The sequence below is a fragment of the Salarias fasciatus genome, chromosome 13 (genome assembly GCF_902148845.1).
Source record: "Salarias fasciatus chromosome 13, fSalaFa1.1, whole genome shotgun sequence".
Lineage (NCBI taxonomy): Eukaryota > Metazoa > Chordata > Actinopteri > Blenniiformes > Blenniidae > Salarias > Salarias fasciatus.
The window spans coordinates 13,720,438-13,740,509 of NC_043757.1; the positions used below are offsets into that span (position 1 = coordinate 13,720,438).

Consider the following 20,072-nt stretch of genomic DNA (forward strand, 5'->3'; position numbering starts at 1 on the left):
TTAAAAAATGGGAACATGCAAACCTCAGAATGTTCAGAGTTGAACCTGGGACAGGAATGCTAAAAACACTCCACCACCCTGCAGCTAAATAAATGTTTGTGGAAAAAAAATCACCATAAATGCTTGTTTTGTCAACATCAGTTCATGTTTAATTGCAATATTGAATCTTTAACCAGTTAGCATCACACTGCGTCAAGACATGATTCTATGTATAGAAAACTGTTAGTGTGCTTTAGAATTAAAAGATTAACATTTACAGATGAGAACCACAGAGAGATACAGAGGCATGCACACAATGCATGATAAAACATCCATCTCATGTGTGAAAAATTTATACAGCTGAAAAAACAGTAAAAACTCACTGAGTCCCTTATTGCCTGTACCGATAAGGCCGTCATGTTCACGTAAACACAACGTTATGAGGTATAAAGGAGATCAGGCTTGATTAAAATGAGAACCTTAATTCCCTCATGTCACGCCGCTGGATTCAGCGGTACACTTTGACCCTCTGTGCCCGAGGTTACCGTCCTGATCAGATACTGTGCACGAGGAGCACGGAAAAGGCCGACCCGGCGGCCAGGCCCAGCGCGAGGAAGAAGGACATGACCACCCCCGTGGCCTCCGCCAGCTCTCGAGGCACCACCTTGGGGCCGTAGATCATCGGCAGCGTGCCTAAGTAGCCGTTGGAGAGTCCCAGCAGGCAGTTGAAGACCACCGGGTACACGTCGTGCGCGAAGAGCACCGTGTGGAGGTGGTCCCTGGGCTGGAAGTTACAGAACATGAGAAGCGGCACGATGGCGGAGCGGCACAGCACCAGTGCGGGCAGGACCCGGCTGGTGGGGCCGGGGATCTGCAGCCAGGCTGTGGCCTGCCGGCCGCAGAAGTCCGCCACGTTGTACAGCAGGAAACTGGTCATAGGCACAAAGTAAGTGGTGGTCCAGGGGCTGCCGCTGTCCTGGTGGACAGACTGGATCCCCGAGGACACGGCCGGAAACACCATGATGGAGATGAAGAAGACGTAGAACACGCTCAGGCCGAGCACCCACGTCTTCCTCAGGATGGGCTGCAGGGGAGGAACCGAGGCCGCAGCGTCTCCGTCCTCGCCAGCCGGAGGACCGGTGCTCGTTGATGCCAGCATGTAGTGCCTGCAGAGAGAAGAGGACGGCACCGAGGGACAGCGTGAAGGCCTGTGTTTCATGTGCTTTAAGAGAAGTGTCAATTTTCAAAACAACACTGGAGACACATGGCAGAGGTCATTTCAACACTACATGGAAGGTTTAAACATTAAACTTTAGCGCCATCTGGTGCCAGAAAGTTGGCGTTGCTATCACTTGTAAATTGGTCAACTTCTGGATTAATAACTGTTACTGTCAGTCGCTTTGAGCCTTTTTCACTAACTTCCAAGCGAGTTTTAACATGGAGAGAAAATACAGTTATCTCTGTTCAAATATAGAAAATGAGGCAAAATGTGATCAGAAAAGTGAACATTCAAGCAAACTGGATAGTTATAAAATCTACCTCACTACATAAGGAGCGATGTTACTTCCTGCCTCTGAGAGTGACAAACTGACTTAACTAATTAACTGTTAAACCAGTGAGTAGACTGTGAATGATTACTGATTCAGTGGGATATATGTAGATTTCTTTGTAACAAACTCAGCTAATCATCATGGATGTTATTGGATATTCACTTTGAAATAAATTTAATGATACAGTATTGATATCACATGTTTGAATTGACTATTTCTTCTCGATCATCTGTGAAACCAGTCACCTTACAGCATGGAGACACAGGTTGCATGGAGGTGAGTGAACCGATGGTTCATCCACATTTGCTTTAGATTCTTTAGATAGTTAAACTGAAATGAATTCCACTTCTGTCATTTTTATACAGACAGAGAAGAGTTACACCAAATCTACAACCCAGACTTCAAAAAGATTGGACTGATGTGGAAAATGAGTTGGACGTGTACCTTTTTACATATAAGTTTGTATGTAATGAAGACAGTGAACATAGTGTCTCATCCTGCTACTTACTTTGAATATGCCAACTTAGGCAGCAACAAATATGAGAAGATGCAGAGGAGAACAAAGATGTCCGCTGTCAGGAAATAAGCCAGAGCGCTGTCTGCCGCATCTTTTGAAATGGCCAGGTCCACGATCGACGCCACTGCACTCAGCGTGCCTCCCATGGCCTGTCCTGAGGAAGGGGGAACAAACTCAATGGAAAACTAGTGTCCTACGAATCCCGCAAAGACGGCAGCATCCGTCCATGAGCGTGCACCGTACCTGATATTAATGCCTGAGAGATCCTCATAGGGAAATGCCCACTGATACCAAACACACTCCCAGACAGGAGGTTGGAGGCTCCGCTGACCACGGCCACGCTGGCCAGTGTGCCCACGAAGAACTCCACCCTGCAGTCCGACACATCCACCTTCACCATGATCGTAGTCACCAAGAACACCAGCAGGATCACAAATAGAGACGAGAGGATTCGCACGTTCGAAGACAACCTGAGAACACACAGAGGTGATCAGAGATCAGCTAAGCAGCAAAAAGGCGTGGAGCAGATGATATGTGATGTGCTATTATGGTTTGGTTACAGTCTGAGTGTGTTCATGCAGATGTGGGACAGTCAGCTTTCACTTATCTATCCAATCCAAATAGATAACTAACAGAAGACGCATAACAAGACGCACAAGACTTTAGGGTTTCAAGGTAAATTAGATTAAATCAAATTATCAAATTATGGCCTCTGAGACACTGGACTGGACAAATGTGTCACATCGAATATGTGTGTGTGTGAGTGTGTGTGTGTGTGTGTGTGTGTGTGTGTGTGTGTTCTCGTATTTCTATCCTTGTTGGGGCCAAATGTCCCCACAAGGATAGCAAAACGTGGAACGACGTGCCTTGTGGGGACCTTTTTCCGGTCCTAAGTAGGAGAAACAGTGTTTTCTTGACCATGTTGTTGTTACTGAAAAAAGTAAAAGTGCAAAAACATTTCTTTAGGGTTAGGCTTTGTTGTGGTGTGGGTTAGGGTTAGGGTAAGGGTCAGGGTTAGGGGCTAGACATGAATGGGAGTCAATGGACGGTCCCCACAAGGATAGAAATACAAGACTGAGCGTGTGTGTGTGTGTGTGTGTGTGTGTGTGTGTGTGTGTGTGTGTGTGTGTGTGTGTGTGTGTTTTGAACCTGTTAACAAGAACGTAGTTGAGCATCAGACACAGCACCGAGGGCACCGTGGAGGCGATGGCCAGATAACTTTCAAAGTAATCCTGTCAGTAGACAGAAAACAACACCGATATGACTTTACATGCTCATCTGAAAACAAAAGAGCATGTATTCTCACATTCACAGTGTGTCTCACACAGAAGAAGAGGAAATGAAATTTAAGGGAAATTTACAGGCAAGAATATAACTAAAACATATCATTAGTCATTAAAAGCAACTGAAATGTAATCCACATACTTTCACGGTTAGCAGCCACTGATTTCTGCATATGAACACTGCCTGTACAGCATGACAGTAGTTTATCATCAGTGTGTAGTAAGTTCTGTGAAGTTTACCACAGAAACTTTCAGCGCTGCGGACCATTACATAAAGGCCAAAGAATCAATTACTCCACTGTGCACTTTCCTTTCATTTAGTCTCTCTCTGTTGTAGCAGCACAAGATGACACTATCACATTGGAATCTGCCTCCAGGAAATGCTCATCTATTCTTCTTCTTCAAACAAAAACATCTCATTTGTTAGAAGGCCTTTTCTTCCTCTCAGCAAACCTTTAGGTATTTCTAATTCTATTACTGTGTGATGTGAGAGGACACTCAGTGCTATCAGCGGTCACAGGATTGTCACAGGATCGCCACAGATCCATGCCAGACGCATGCCGAATTGCACAAATGTGCATCTTCCTGTGGCTGGAGCTCACACCGGCGTAACAAACATAGCAGGACCCTGCTAGCCGCCCCCTCACTCACGCTGAGGTCTGAACGAAGATCCTCTTCATCGCCGTGGTGACTGCCGTTACTGAGTTTGTAGAGCCAGTAGTGTTTTGCCGTTATGAAGAAGTTCCACGGCAGCAGCGAGCCGATGCCCATCAGAAAAAAGATAATGTACACTAAACAGTAGGAGTCATTTGGACTGTAGCGCACGGCGAGAGACACCGAGGACTGTTTTGGGAGCAGGGAAGCAGAGGGACTGCTGTCCTCGCTGTCCTCCTCATCAGACGCCTGGTGGTTTCCCAGAGCAGGTGCATGATAAGAGGAGTTCAGGCTGGGCTGCACTGGCTCCACGGTGTCCATTTTCAGTCAGGACCAGGGACGCTCATGGAGTGAAGACACAAAGAACTTTAGGAAAGGGAGAAATCTGTGAACAAGAAAAAGATGAAACACATTGTCATAATACTGTTATAATATATTGTCATTTTTTTGTTATTATTAAGAAAAAATACTGTAGCTTTGATAAGGCTTACATTTACTTGTCCATAAGAAAAAATAAGTGGTTGGTTGTGGGGGCATAGTCTGGAGATCTGGTGAAGATCAAATCCAATGAGCTGAACTCTGCAAAGCTGCAACGACAACAGGAGTCATTCTCAAACTCAATCTTTAAATGTTGCACATCTTCACATACTTTCCACATCTGCTTCTTTACAGTAATACATTTAAACAGATATCTGAACTGATGCTCAGACTGGTCAGTGACTATGTACCAATGTACTGAAAGAAGACTTCGAGTGTGATTTAGAAGAATATCCATCAGACTTTTGTCACTGTGTCACAACTGGTTTTCCATGAATAAACAAACACTGAACCCCCTCATTTCTCATACCTATTGCTCGATTCGTCTCGTATTCTTTCAGTAATCTCTGTGATCTGACCTCATATCCCCACTGCTCTACAGACCACAACGTGACAAGTCACATGTAGGAGAAGTGATGAGTTCTGAGGTAGATAATTGTCACGTAAACACAAAAAGAACCTGATTCTCAGCTGGATCGCTTCCCCATATAATCACCATTCGGACTAATGTCGGGGTCTGATGTAGACAAGTCTGAGAGCTCTGTGCTGACTTTGCAGCCTGCAGCATGATGTGCGCCACTAATGAGGAACTAATGTTCACATGATACTGAGACAATTCAACTAGGTCGATCTTCAGAAAACACCGGGCCAGGTCAATTCAAAAGTACAACTTTATACAAAGCTTCTTCAACATTTTTCTTTCTTTTAACAGACTTGTAGCAATGTGAGGATTTGTAAGAGAGCAGATGTGTTCCAGCAGCTGTAAGCAAACCCACAAACTCAGAAGTCTTCAACAAACACATCCAAACCAAGCTAGCGTCATTGACTGGTACCTATGAGGAAGTTAAACACACAAAAACTGGATAGAAATACCTTTTCAGCTGAGGTCTGTGGGTTCTTGAGTTGTTATCCTGGCACTAAAGTCTATTTCACAGTTATTAACTCCGCTTCTGGTCAGCTGACGAAGAAAAGCTGCAATTACAACACGAAATTTCCTGTTTGTGCCCTTCACATTACAACACGAGATTGAGGAGCACGAGACTTTTATGGCGTCAATTTGAATAGGAATTTGTAAAAAAAAAAAAATTACATATAATAAAATACACAATCCCCAAATTTTACGTAAAATATGCCTTGAATCAGCACTGCACGTTGTCTGTAATGAAGTACGACACTTCAGACGGTGCCATAATTCTGAAGGCCACACGACATTACCGGAAGTGCAGTTGTTGAACAGGAACATGACTGCCTGGTGTCTTGTGTTTTTTGGGAGATTTGAGATCAGCCTGCTAATTTGCATCTGTCAAAAAGACATCCCGCAAATCGGCCAAAAGTGCTTTGCATTTAGGAATTTAGGAATCATTAGAAATAACTACAGGGGAAAAGGCTTCTATCTTGACTTGCATATTTTTAATAATAAAAAAGGACACTTATTTTAATAATAAAAAAGGACACTTAAATGTCCCGACAGTGTCCACACACTGACATGTATTACTCAACATTTAAAAAAGGGACCGACAGAGTTCACACTCGGATTAATTGAGACAATCACAGTATATTCACATGTTGAAATGTTCAAATTTCCATACTCTGACACACATGAAATAGCAGTTGGAAATTAGTGGAATTACATTACTAAACTTAAGATTAAAATGTCCACATACTGACAAATAAAGCTCAAGTTGACCTAGATATGCAAATAAGTAGTGCGGTTTAGATGACGTCATTTAGAACTTTTATGACGGAGTTGATACAATGTATCAGTTTCAAAGACGTCACATCTAATTTGACCTACATATGAAAATGAATTGATGTCATTTAGAACGTTACTGAGGTATTGGCAAAAATATCAATTTTAAAGCAACACTTTTTTTTACAAAACACAATAAAGTGCATCATATTTAATTTCATTATTAAGCATTAAGGTAAATAATTTCAGTATTTCACCTTATGAACTTTCTTTTAAATATGTCTTTTGCTTTTTTCTTTTTTTTTAAACCATTATTTAACCAGGTCAGTCCTGTTGAGACATAATGTGTAACACACAACTCACCATTCAATTCAATTAAGCTTTATTTATATAGTGCGAAGTACAACACAGTCATTTTAATTCAGTTACTCTGATCACTGCTGACACAGATTCAGGAAGAAGAAATGTAAAATCAAATTAAATGTGTACTGTAAAAAACAGGCCACTTGTTACAAGTAACGTGACACTTGACTTTGCACTGAGCAATTTCTTCTCATTCACAAAGCACTTTAAAATGCACACAGCACTTTTAAGGAGGGGGGTGGTTGCACAAGATTTTAGATATGGTTTAGGATTTAATTTATTTATTTGGGTGATTAGTTCAGTTTATTAAAAAAAAAAAGTTTTTCTTTAGATTATTATAATGACCTTTGTAGTGGAGGATTTTAACATAGTTTTAGTTAACTAATATTATGTTTTCCACCTCTGGAGTTTTTATGGTTTTACCCACTTAAGGTGAATGTATTTAAGGCACCTGAAGACATTCACTCAGGGGTAGTTGTTGGTTGTAGTTGGTTGATGCAAGGTGCTGCTCTGTTGCTGGGGAAGCCATGTGCTTTAAAAATCCTCCTCTGCACTTTATCTTTTTGTTTTTGTTTTTTTGTTTATTTGTTTTGCACATGGGAATAAAAAAAGAAGTGGAACAATTGACCTTGGCTCATCTCCTCTTGCTGCTCACTGTTTTTGGCCGCTGGCGCTGTAGCTACTGCTTATATTAAATAAATACATGTTATGTTCTTCAGAATTGTGACGATATAATTTGGGATAACTGCAACACTTGATGTCAGTGTATTTGTGTCTTGTTGACTTTGACTGTTTTGGTAGTTGTTGCTTCATTTTTGATCTTCTGACTTCTTTGACCTCCAGATATGACCAAAATTAAGCTCATAAACAAGAAAATTTCTTCACAAAATGACTGTTGTTGTAGTACATTTTAATCAATGTACAGGATTCTGACAACTAAAAAAAAATAAGATATATTGTTAAAGAAACAAGGAACATTCGGTTATGTTGACAAATGTATCAAGATTTATTTATTATGTTTATTATATATTTTAAGAAACTGAAATATAAGGACTCTCAAAGCAGTCTGGCAGCACATGTTCAATATTCCAATATCTAAATGGTTATTACATTAAAAAAAAGACAATAATCCAAGTTTTTACCACAACAGCTTGGTGTAATGGAGCACTGCTCACACTGAAGCAACACATTTACTCACACAATTACATAATATTCACAAGTTTCTAGATAAGAATATGCACTCTGCAAAGATTTTTGATCTTGTTTAAAGTCTTGAGTAAGGAAATGAGGGACATTGTTGTTTTTCCTTTTCCTTTTTTTTTTCTTTACTGGAGGTAAGCTATAGAATTTTATGTCCAGTAGATGAAACTTTCCTTTAAACTTGCTCTGCACTCCAGGGGTACATGCTGTTAGAGTAAGCTTGAGGGCATAGAGGAATTCCTGAAAATCCAAAGTTTTTTTTAAGTGAATTATTTCAAAGTATTTGTCTCCAAAAATATATAACAATTTAAAAGTGACTATTGAAAGCCCTCTCTCTCCGTCAAGCGGGTGGTGTTTGAAACCTCCCTCCACCCAGTAATTTCCTCAACCAGACAACTCAGGCCTTCAAGACGCTGTATTGTGTTTGTGCTCTTATATTTCAATTCATTTGTATTTTTGACTTGAACTTTAACTTATACATTACTCAGTGTTTCAGTTGTGATTTCTTCCAGTATTGAGTTTAAAATAAAATACTTTCTTTAGAATGAAAATTCTTCCACTAGCAGTAAAATTATGAATGCCACACTGAATGGTGGTGTGCAGGAGGTCAAAGTCCTGCGTGGTATCTTCATGTCCTGGCCTCAGCAAACTTGACTGAAATGACTGAGTTTCTGCAAAGTTTATTGGGATAATTTGACCTGTTTTTTCTTCTGATATGTTTTTGCATGTTGTCTTTCACATGTCTAGCACATTGCAGCAACAATGCAATTCACAGTATTTTACATGAAAAAACATGTAGAGTTGACAAGAGCAAAGAAAAAGCCGAATAAAAACAATGAAGAACATATGAAACAGTTATGTTTCATTTTTGATTAACTCTTTAGAGCTTAATTCTTTAACTACTACTATTATGAGATCATAACAATAAAGAACAGAATTTTTCTGGTTAAAAACAGTTCTAATTGAAAACTGTTGTTATGGGTGATTAGGATTTGATGACAATAGGAATTTGACTATGTTATAAATAGAGAATTGCAGGTTACTTGGAGAGTTTTTTAACTATAGGTTGTGACCACTTTGGTTCATTTGACACAGAACACATTTTCATTACATTTAAATAAGAATAGGTTGTATTTAAAAAAAAAATCGACTCTAGAAACTCACATGACTAAAAAGTAGGTTGAATTATATCTTCACAAATATACTTGTTGAAATTCTCAATTTCCAAATTATTCAATGAGCTTTGGATAATGAACATCTAAAAATAGTCTCTATTCTATTGTAAGATCAGGGGAAACTAGGGTTTGTCCTAAAGAAAAAATACAAATTAGGAGAAATCTTTTGTTACAAGTGCACATCCATACATGTGAGACATTCTGCTCCATAATTTCAAATAATTAATCATCAATTTATAGATTTTGGACATACGTACAATAAGAGATTGCTTTATCATATGAAATTGAAATTGGTGTCTGCACATCATTTTCTTTCAGTGCTTTGTTCCATGTTGAGTATGTTAAAGCATATAAAGCAGATGCCTTCTGGACATTAGAAGGCTAATGTAAACCCTGATTATCTCCCATTTCTTCGGATTGATCGTGTTGAAGCAGGGAGGAGTTCAACCAATGACTACTATGATCTGGTCTTACAGCACACCGAGCAGCGGCTCCTCTCTGCCATGGGTGGCACTCGGCTTTAGGCATGCCAACCAGTCCATCCAGCCACCACTGAAAAAGGTCATAATACCTGTTTCGCAAGACAAGACTGCAGAACTAGTTTCACGAGGCGTCGCCCACCTTCCCCTGCAGGTATGTAGCTGAGACCATCAAGAGTGGAGGACGGAGAAGACTTCACTCTGCAAACTCTGAACTCTGCTTAAACTGCATTGAATCCATGATCATGGAAATGCTTGCAGAAAATAAGCAGGAGGACTCAGCCGAATGCCCCGTGTGTTTTGGGAGTTTTACCGGGACTGAAGTCAGTTTGGACTGTGGACATTCATTCTGTTTGGATTGCCTCCTGAAAATAGTGACCTACGGCAGCAGTGGAGAGGACAAAGGCAGAGTTGTTTGCCCTGTGTGCAGACAACTCACAGTCACCAAGATACTGCAGAGAGGGATCAACAACACACCCATCAATGCAACTCCAAGTGTGAATGGACTGTTTACAATCAGCGACCAAGTGCAAACGGCATCTGTGCAGGACGTGCGTGTTACCGTAGACAATGATGATCAATGTTACATGTTGTTTTTCCATTATTTCACAGATGAGCGCTGGTGGGTCATATGCTTGTTTGTGATAACATATCTCGTGCTGGTCTCAGTATTGGTTATTCTTGTTTAGTCGAGGCTGAAACTTGTGGATCCTGAGCCTGACTTACTCCAGTTTGCTCATCTACCTCTGATGGCAATTACAGTCTCGAATTCAGATCATGATTTTCTTTGTATTGGTAAGAGAATCACTGTATTTAAAGTATTTATCTTAGCTCTGTCATATAGGTGTATATATTTTTCTATATATTTTTCTTTTTTTTAACAAAGTTTCACAATAGATTTCTATGTTTAAGTGCCAGGCCGATAAAGCAGAAACATGTTTAGCTGAAGCACTTTTGGAGGGGAAACTAATGCTGCCATGGCCGCCTGGAGAGACCACCTTCTGAGACGCTACTGGAGAACTCCCCATTCATGACTTTCACTGCATGGATGCAACACTGAGTAGCTGTCACAGCAGTCATGAATTCATAACAGCGGTTGTGTTTGATCTGAAGTCATGAAAGTGTCAAAGTACGAAGACCAAGACAACAAAGTGGACTGTCTTTTGGGACTGAAATCTCTCTGGACTGTGGACATTCATTTTCTTGGGACTGTCTTGATTTTCTTGGATTGCAGATGTTGTAGAGAAGCTTCCCTTTCTGGCTCAGACTAAATTTCTCTCTTTTTTTTCCCTTCATTGTTGATGCTCCAGATTGTATTATGAATTAGCTCATGCCTATGACTTTCAGATTTTGAGGCTGACTGAAGATTCCCGATTGCACATGTATTTATTGTGGCTCTTACCTTATCTGCACATCATTTCTGAAACACTGTAAAATACTGTAAAATGAATTTTTTAAAACATTCAAAATAATTTGTTTTGTCATTATTGCCTGGGGCAAATTCAACCTGTTATTCAAAAAGCAAATGTTTGCATCATTTCTCCATACAAATAGCTGAAGTCTTAGTCAAATAAAACTTTAGAGACACTATTTATATTTGCTGAGAAACAGCATAAGTTATGTAACTTAAAAATAATGAATAAGAAATCATACTTTGGAATTAAATATTGCACATTTTAGCAAAAGGTTTCTCCATCGTCCAAACACATTCAACCATTGTCAATCAAGACTTGTTGCCTAATTCAGATTTGTCAGGACAACTATCCTGCCAAACATGAACCAAGTCCACATCAGTCCTGCTTCACCAGTCTTTTATGTTACACCCTTGAATAAATGTGCAAGACTAAAGAAACTAACATTGTGCATAACTGCAAAGGAAACTAATCCATGATAAATCAGCAGAATAAGGGTTTAGTGTGAGATTTGAGATTGTCTCTCCCTTTCTCATGTCCATGATTGTTTGCAATGCACTGGTACATACCTAAATGTCTGTATTCTCCTCAGGGAGCACAAAAAAAAAACAAAAACAAAACAATAGTGCAGTCGAAGTTCTATTTCTGCAGTATAATGTGCTATGAATAACATTTGAGCATGATTCAAATAGTTTCAATTTTTTTCATTATTTAAATCACATTATTTCCTGTTCCGAAACTTCTAGATTGTTTGATTCCATGCTAACTGAGTTGATGAGATGAACGTGCTTTTTAACAGCTTTTTTTCCACCAATATAATTTTTAAGACATTTTTTTCTTTACAAGCAACAAAAACAAAAACAATTTTGTATTTGATGTTGATCTATGAAATATCTAATCTTGTTGATAAAGCTGCAGTGAAAAAGCAAGGAGTGGGGAAGCAGGAAGTACCTCTGCCTCACTGTAGAGGGCAATACTGAGCACCCATCTGAGGGTCAAATAGCAGAACCATCTGACAGGATTGATATTTTTGTTTATTTGTGACTAGAATTATGCATATTTAAACTAAAAAATAAATAAACTTCAATTTTATTGAATATAACAAATAAGAACTTATTTATTTTAATAGTTGGTATAATGTACTGTGTATTGTAGAACCATCTTTTCATAACTAATAAATATTCCCTGTGATGTTGAACTTCATTAATTTACTGAAAATTCCATTTTGTTTGTTTTATGTTGTTGTTTTCTAAACATTCAATATGATAATATTCTTATTTGGCTATGTAATATGTAATTCTTTCAGAGGTTTGAACATCAATAGGTATTTTGAACTTTTACAGAGACAATTTTAGGTCATTCTGCAGCTCTGGACAGAGTATCTGAACAAACTCAGATAATTAAATGCATTTTTATTTGCAAAGATAAGAAGGAAATACTAGCCACAAAATTATTTCACTCTATTTTGGCAAGGAACCATGGTTAATGTTTGTAAATTTTGGCTTGTGTAGGTATTGTTAAAATAGATTTAATTGAAATACCATCAGTTACTCATACTTCCTTCCAGTAAAACTAAAGACTGGCTATATGCCACATGCAGACCTCTTCTGTGCAAGTTCCTGTGTGTGTATATTTTTTATTTTATTTCTAAGTCTTTAGTGTGTATCTGTGACCACACTTGACGTTTGTTTACGTAATTTATTTTTCATTAAAAAAATTATTACCAATGTGGGAACATTTAGGTGTCCTGTTTTATTGTTGAATATGTGTAAAACAAAGTTTATTTTATAATTCTTCAGTATGGACACTTGATATTGCGTGTATGTAAGTTTTCTGCTGAAAACGTGTATTTGTGTGAACATTTGACGCATCTTTTATGTCAGTGTGACAACATCGAAAATGTCATTTTTTTTTTATGAATAAATTTGAGTCTATTCCCCTTAGCTCTGATACGTTGATATTTTTTGTGCATTTCCAAGACTTTATCAGTGTGTATGAGGTGTGCAAACACATGATAAGCGTTGTTCTTCCTGGGTACGAGCTCTGCAGGGTCTCACTGTCCACCAGGGCCGCTCTCCTGCGCCCGTCCCCGGCTTCAGCTCACTTCCTGCCGCCCAGAGTCACTGGAGCTCCGGGCTGCTCAGCGAGATGGCTGCGTTCCTGCGAGCTCGCAAATATGTCGGCTGCGTGGTTCGTTTCTCCGACCGTGAACTGTAAACGGTAGAGCGAAGCGCCTGTGCAGACTTGAAGCAGACCTGCTGGACCAGCTGTCAGGATGGTAGGAGACTTGTTGTTTTAAAACATGAGATCCGAACGCGACAGCCTTGCTAATAGGCTAACATGCTAACATCACCTGTCGTCCCACCTGAGCGCATTTCTTACCCGACGCGTCTCTTTTCAGCGAGTAACGCCTCGCGAAACCTCAAAGAGGCTCCCATGAAAACCGCAGCATGCTTATTAATGTGCGGTATTCTTAGTTAGACATTGTAATATGTGTTTATCTTCGTCGAGGTAACGTTAGCATTGCGCTGCGTGTGTTCGTTACGTGAGCACCAAGTTTCTCATAATGCATTACATTGTTATGAACTTAAGTTAGTTATAATAACCTTATTTCTCAGCCGTAGATGTTCGACACGGATTCATATTGCTGGCATATTCATAAAGTAGTGTTTTCCTTCATTAAGTCCTGCAGTGTTTACGCCCGTTCAGATCAATAACTGGTTACTTCCTGATCAGGCCTCCACTGAGCTCCACTGTTAACGCCAAGAGAATAAGATATACACGACGTGTTGGATTCATAACTCATGGAAATACGCCAGCAAATATCCGCTGTAGCTCAGCTCACCTTTTCCATTTATAAACCTAGAAGTTCTTGTTTTATCTGGGCTCCATTATAAAGAAAAGTGGCAAGTGTTACATGTTGCGCAACAAAAGTTTTGCAACTTTGACAAGTGCCATATTAGTATGTACATTCCGATCTGTCCACACCTTAATGGTTTGTCCAAGTTAATAGATATAATAATAATAAGAAAAAAAACTTATCGTGATTTGCAGTTTCTGTTTTCATAGTTTACTGTTTTGTTCTTATTTTTCAGCAAATCTTCCTTCAAAACAGTAAATAGATGCTTTACTGTCTGTCTGCAGGCTGACAAAAATGCTGACCTTGGTGGTACGATTGAGGATGAAGATGAGAGTTCAGATGACCCAAACCTTCATGTGAGAGTATTTTCAATCTGTTCTCATGTCTAACTTCCTGTCTGATACCAGATACTTCTTCAACTCTGTTCATCCTTTTTTTCCCCCATTCTGTTGCTTCTTTTATCTCTGAACAGGTCATGTACACTGACACTCATGCCACCCATTGTAAATCAGTAAAAGGTTAGATAAACATTGAAGTTATATTGGCTTAGTGACTGTCTGTTACCTAGAAAACTACCTCCTCTATCTATCCAGGATGTTGAAATGACCCGAATCACCTTCAGAGAAAAGCTTTTGTTGCACCGCAGGAAAATGCAAATTGTTTCCATGAGACACTCACCTGTCCACAACAGAAAGGCTCAAAGTGGAGAAAAAATGTTTAACAATAAGGCCTTGGAAACAGTGGTTTCAACCTCTTTTTTAGAGAATTTCCCCTGAAAGACGCTGCAGACCCACTTTTCTTATCTCTGATTGCCAAATGCTGAAAGACACACCCGCTGTTATGACCACAGAATTGCAGGCGCCTTCTCCTCATCAGTGTTTTAACCCAGATTGGTAATCTCTGGTCTAAACCTTCATACCTGAGGACTCCTGTAGTTCAGTGGAAAACTAAAAGCACAGAAACATTTTTTCTAAAGCAAATTTCAATACTCAATCTTTCCTTTTTGCACACATCACACACGACCCTTTAAATACATGTAAGAGATGAGTAGAGGTGCAGTAGAAGTGACAGCTGTTCTCAGTAAAAATTCCAAGTCAGTCTGAAGAGGGTGAAGCTCACAGCTGTCCTTGGTGTTTTGATTGAACTGCAGCAGGAGCTCAACGTCTTCAGAGCTCAGTGGATGTCTGAGCTCAAACCGAGCGGTGGAGCGAGTGACCGACAGCTGCGTGCTAAAGGTCAGAGGAGGACTCAAGAACATGCTCGGGAGGAGAGAGTAAGTGGTGAAAGGACTTCTCCACCCACTTCTCTTCACTGTACGGTGAATGTAGTTTTTGAAATTTGCAGCGCCGCTAAACGACCGATGTGACTCTCCTCTTTCCTCAGGCCACAGAACTGTTTCTGAGAGCGGTTCAGGAAGAGCAGAGTGGTGCTGTCTATGAAGGTACGTACATTAGATGTTGCAAAAATCCAAACTAAAACATGTACCTCGTGTTAGAACACCACCAGAAGTACTGATTCAGGAAGTCCCAGGATAGAAGTGGCGAAGCTGCAAAGTTAGAACATGACTCAACCTGTCAGAGTTGTGAATGAATCCTGCAGTGACTGAGTGTGAATATTTAGTGTATGTGTCCCACCCAAACAGGTTATAGTTTTTTTCTCCAAAATTGTTTTCTTGTTTATAACCTGAGGTGTTTTTCTTGCAGCTATCAAATTCTACCGCATGGCTATGCAGCTTGTTCCTGATATTGAGTTCAAAATCAACTACAGCCGTCCTTCGGAGGCAGACCGAAGTGGAGAAAACTAGTAAGCTGATTACCTGAACCCCCACGTAGTTTAACACACATTAGTCACACCATCCAGCAAGCACATGTTTTCAAAGTTGTTGTGAGAAACTTGGTGAGAAAGACAGCCTCATTTCTAAACGTGATTTTTTTTCCTCTGTGAAGCATGGAGGACAACGACACCGACGGGGAGATTGAGGATTTACTTGCATACTTCGAGCAGCAGCTCACACTGGAGAGCACTTTTCCAAAGATCTGCACTCCTGAGATCGATATGACTCAGGTGCACATTTCGGGTAAGTCTTTCTATTGTCGTTTTACACGTTTCTAGAGTTTGTGTTAATAGGAAAGTAATTGTTTTCCTGTTGTGTGTGTTTGCAGCCTTGCCGCGTGAGATCTTGATGTATGTATTCCGCTGGGTCGTTTCAAGTGACCTGGACATGCGGGCCCTGGAGCAGCTCTCGTTGGTTTGCCGGGGGTTTTACATGTGCGCGAGGTCAGCCCAGTGTGTCCTGTTGCTCCCTACTTTTCCTGTTTGGGAAACATTTCACTAACAACTCTAAGTTAGTTTTATTTTTAAATAAGAGCCTCTTTCTCTGCAGGGATCCGGAGATTTGGCGTTCGGCTTGTTTAAAAGTGTGGGGAAGGAACTGCACCAAACTTGGACCCTTCAAATCCTGGCGGGAGATGTTTCTGCAAAGGCCACGAGTCCGTTTTGATGGTAGTTCAATCTTCTGTCAGTTTCATCTCAGTCTGAGTCTCATAATGACATCTGAAGTATTCCCACAATCATGACAGTGGATTGAAATAAGCTCCTATACCGTCTTCAAAACAGGAAGTTAAAGAGCATAACTACAACGAGTGCAAAGCTAAATACCTTTTTAACTGTGACATTCTGCTGATTGACTCTTTATTTTATAATCTGAATGTTTAGTCTGCAGATTTACTGGATGTTGAATTCCGTTCGTATCGTTACCTCAGGCGTCTACATCAGCAAGACGTCTTACATCCGCCAAGGCGAGGAGTCACTGGATGGTTTCTACAGGGCTTGGCATCATGTCGAGTACTATCGGTAAATATGTTTGGCATTTTTTACGATTGTCAACCTGTGAAGAGGGTTCAGCTGAGTGCTGACGCTGCGGTTACCCTCACAGGTACCTCCGCTTCTTCCCCGACGGACAAGTCATCATGCTGACCACCCCCGATGACCCCCTGAGCGTCGTGCCCCGCTTGCGTACCAGGAACACCAGGTCCCCCTTCGATTTTATACAAAATCAACCCCGAACAAACAATACAGCATCAGAATATAAATATAAGCCTGTCGTCTTTTCACAGAATGGATGCGGTTCTGTTCGGTCATTTCCGCCTGTCACAGGAGACAGACAATCAAACCAAAGTTTTTGCTGTTGTCAGCAAGAAAAAAGAGGAGGTGAGTGAAGGTTTAGGCCATTTTGGGGTCAGATTAATCTTTCCGTCCTTCGCTATAGCTGTTTTAAGGAGTTTATTGTCACTGAGGGCAGGAACATATACGTCCCAGTGGAACAAATGAGGTTTCAGCTTGATTTTTTTAACAGAGACACCATGCGGGTTCTTGATTTTACCAGATCATGAATTGAGCTATTTGTTTTTTCACAAGGGTCAAAAAACAAATTAAGCGTGCAATAAGTCATCATTTACTTTTTCTTTAGGAAATGTATGAAAAAATCAAATGCTTGTAATTTCTAGTGAAATAGAATAATTTCTGCAGCCTCACTTCATCATTTCTATTCCTGTTCTAATATAACAGAAGCAGTTATTATAGGTTTTACTTAATGAAACTTGCCTTTCCTTTGTTTTATTAGTTTCATGTTAATTTAAAATAGAAACTTTTTTTTTGGAGGGGGGGTTAAAATAATGTTTTAACTTTTGATTAAAAGTCATATTACTTGCATGTTTAAGGTGATCGTTCAGTTCCTGGTTCTTCCTGAAGCTTGTTGTTTGTCCACAGAAAGCGGCCGAGTTTCAGAAGAACCGGTTCTACAGGAGAAGCGCCGCCCCGGAGACCGAGCACAGCTTCCACGTGGGGCTGCATCTGTCCTCCGGGGGGCGCCAGAGTTTCAGCAAGCTGGTGTGGATCCACCACTCCTGCCACATCACTTACAAGTGAGCAAATACTCGTGTAATCAGATCACGGAAAGGGCAAATCCCATAACGCCGTCCTCATGACATTATCTGAAACGTTCTCAAGCTTTGATTGTGTTTCCAGGCTGACGGGGGAAACCGTGGTCACCGCGTTCGACCTGGACAGGATGTACACGCCCTTCTTCTTCGCACGAGTGAAGAGCTACACTGCTTTCTCTGAGCAGCCTCTTTAGGCAGTGCAGAAGCCTGCACCATTCAAACAAAACGCATCCACTTGGTCCTGTTATAAATTTGTGCTGCAGCTGGGTCCCTGTCGCTTTTCGAACCTGTCTGTTACCTTCACACACGCTTGTCATGTTTCAGGTTCACCTTATAGAATACTACTTATTTTCTGATTTCAGAAATTCGGTAATTTGCTGGAAGCTAAACTAATTAGCACCATTTCTGACCTGTTCCAAGCTATGAATGTTCATGCTGTTTTTGTTCTCATGGTGCACTTTCTTCCTCCAATAAACAGTGATGAACAAGGCGTCAGCTTTTCTTTTCAATAGTTGACTCGTGGCTGTAGGAAAAATGAGAAGTCACTGTGAAATCATCGCCGTCACCTTTCCTATTACTCAGTCTTATTGAAAAGACGCTGCAAATGTGATTTCAGACTGCTTCACCGTTTGTCTTTCTGAGGGCACAAGGCTATAATCCACGCATTACATTTTCTGGGAACTGAGCACGGACAGATCAAACGGGATTTGCAGAGGGGGAAAAATGAATTTGAAAGTTGTATTGGATTAGGCTCAAATAATACGTGGCTTGTCGATTTCAACTATTGCTGGTTTTTCTGAAAGGAACTACAGTCTGTTGGAAATCCTGTGTGGCAACGGTACGTAAATCCTCAGTTTGTTTCCAAACACTTATATTTGGGTTTGTTTGTGTATTCCTACTGAAGAAAACTGGAGAAAGTCTTACCAGCATTACACAATTGCTTTCTCATCATCTGAAGATTAAACTTTATAAATTTAGTCTTTATAGTTTTTAGATTTAAGTTATCTATCTGCAGTTTTCTCGGCGCCGTCACTGCACAGTGATAGGATGATTTTATGAATCAATAAGCTGTTCAGAGAGGCCCAGGGAAGAAGTTCACTATTGATTCAATTTTATGCAAAACTTTGCAAAAAAAAAAAAAATCTGTTGGATTTGTTTGAGATCGCAGGCACGAATGCAGACAGTTCGAAAACCAAACAGTTCATTTCCAGAGGTCTGAGTAACGTCGCTGTTGTTTTCAGAAAGGAGTCTCCACAACCTTCTGATTCTGAGTATCAGTGAGAGGTTTTTGTCATGCTGCCAAGGATCACAAACACCCGCTGTCCTCTACACAGGCTCCGTCAGCCCAGAGATGAGGATGATGAAGAAAATATATTTTGCACCCAAGAGAAAAAGCGTGAAGGAGGCCTTCTTTAACCCTGTCTGGTTAACTTCTGAAGGAAAAGCCCTTTTTACTAAAACTGATTATATTAAGACACTCACGAGCCGGCGAGAGCCAGAATGCCAAAAATGTCACAATGCTTTGAGTCTTGAGGGTGTCCAATGTAAGGTATGCAGGCCAGAAAGAGGCCTCAGCAGACAACCTGCGGCAGCGAAAGCTTGCCATGTTTTTTTCTTTGCCAGTGAAATAATAATATCAGTGACACCTGATTGCATTTGGCGCCTCGATGTTGGAAGCAGAAACAGTTGGAGGTCAAATGACCTTTCTGGTTTTCGAACTTCACGTGTGGCAGAGAAGGAAGAAAAAGGTCTGAGCCCGACCTGCCTGCAGATTATCATTCATCTCTCTGATTTCAGTCTCAGTGCAGCGAGAGGAATGAACATGGAGCCAGATCACATGCTTAACATTTGTGTCTAATGGCTTCAGACATTAAGCAAAATTAAATTTACGGAGGCTGGAATGACGGTTTGTGGCAGTGACTCAGCAGAAGCTCGTCTCTTCTCACTCGCAAACAGTTTCTGAAATCAGCAGGCAGCATTTTGTGTAGCATCATTTTTTAAAGAGGAACAAAAAAAAAACAAAACAAAACAAGTGAAACCAACAAATTTTACAATCTTAGTTTTAATTTTGTTACAGCGAGTAAAGCACAAGTCACCTTCACTCAGATTTACCCATAATTCAGAAAATATCTATTCATTTCAACAGTTTATAAAATTTATAGCTCAATACATACCTGTACATTTTCTTGGCTTTTCATCACTTACGATGGAGTAATATTTTTATTTATATTGTTCTTAAAAAAGTCAGACCTCTTATATCCAGTGATACCAGTTTATGTCAACAAAGACCAACTGCGACAAAAAACTGTGATAAAAATAACAGAGTAATACACTTCCACAGATTTACCTTTAATAGATATTTATGGATCAGATCAATTCTGCTGACAAAATGGTGGAATTGTATTATTATTCCAAATTGAATCCACTGACTG

The 20,072-nt window shown here is 40.2% G+C and overlaps 2 protein-coding genes across 2 annotated transcripts; one reads left to right on the forward strand and one right to left on the reverse strand.

The window, feature by feature from the left end:
* Positions 1-146: 146 nt before the first annotated feature.
* Positions 147-5,480, reverse strand: slc29a3 (solute carrier family 29 member 3). The gene is made up of 7 exons (XM_030106480.1): positions 5,394-5,480; positions 4,475-4,570; positions 3,981-4,368; positions 3,196-3,278; positions 2,290-2,516; positions 2,038-2,200; positions 147-1,145 (listed from the first exon to the last, which is right to left on the reverse strand). The coding sequence occupies exons 3-7, from the start codon at positions 4,302-4,304 to the stop codon at positions 533-535; spliced, it is 1,410 nt and encodes a 469-aa protein (XP_029962340.1). The 5' UTR covers positions 4,305-4,368; positions 4,475-4,570; positions 5,394-5,480; the 3' UTR covers positions 147-532.
* Positions 5,481-12,904: 7,424 nt separating this feature from the next.
* On the forward strand, positions 12,905-18,130 carry fbxo9 (F-box protein 9). Its single transcript, XM_030107207.1, has 13 exons — positions 12,905-13,117; positions 13,984-14,055; positions 14,850-14,972; positions 15,083-15,140; positions 15,403-15,502; positions 15,646-15,776; positions 15,862-15,976; positions 16,083-16,201; positions 16,462-16,552; positions 16,635-16,730; positions 16,816-16,909; positions 17,468-17,622; positions 17,726-18,130. The coding sequence occupies exons 1-13, from the start codon at positions 13,115-13,117 to the stop codon at positions 17,832-17,834; spliced, it is 1,266 nt and encodes a 421-aa protein (XP_029963067.1). The 5' UTR covers positions 12,905-13,114; the 3' UTR covers positions 17,835-18,130.
* Positions 18,131-20,072: the final 1,942 nt, after the last annotated feature.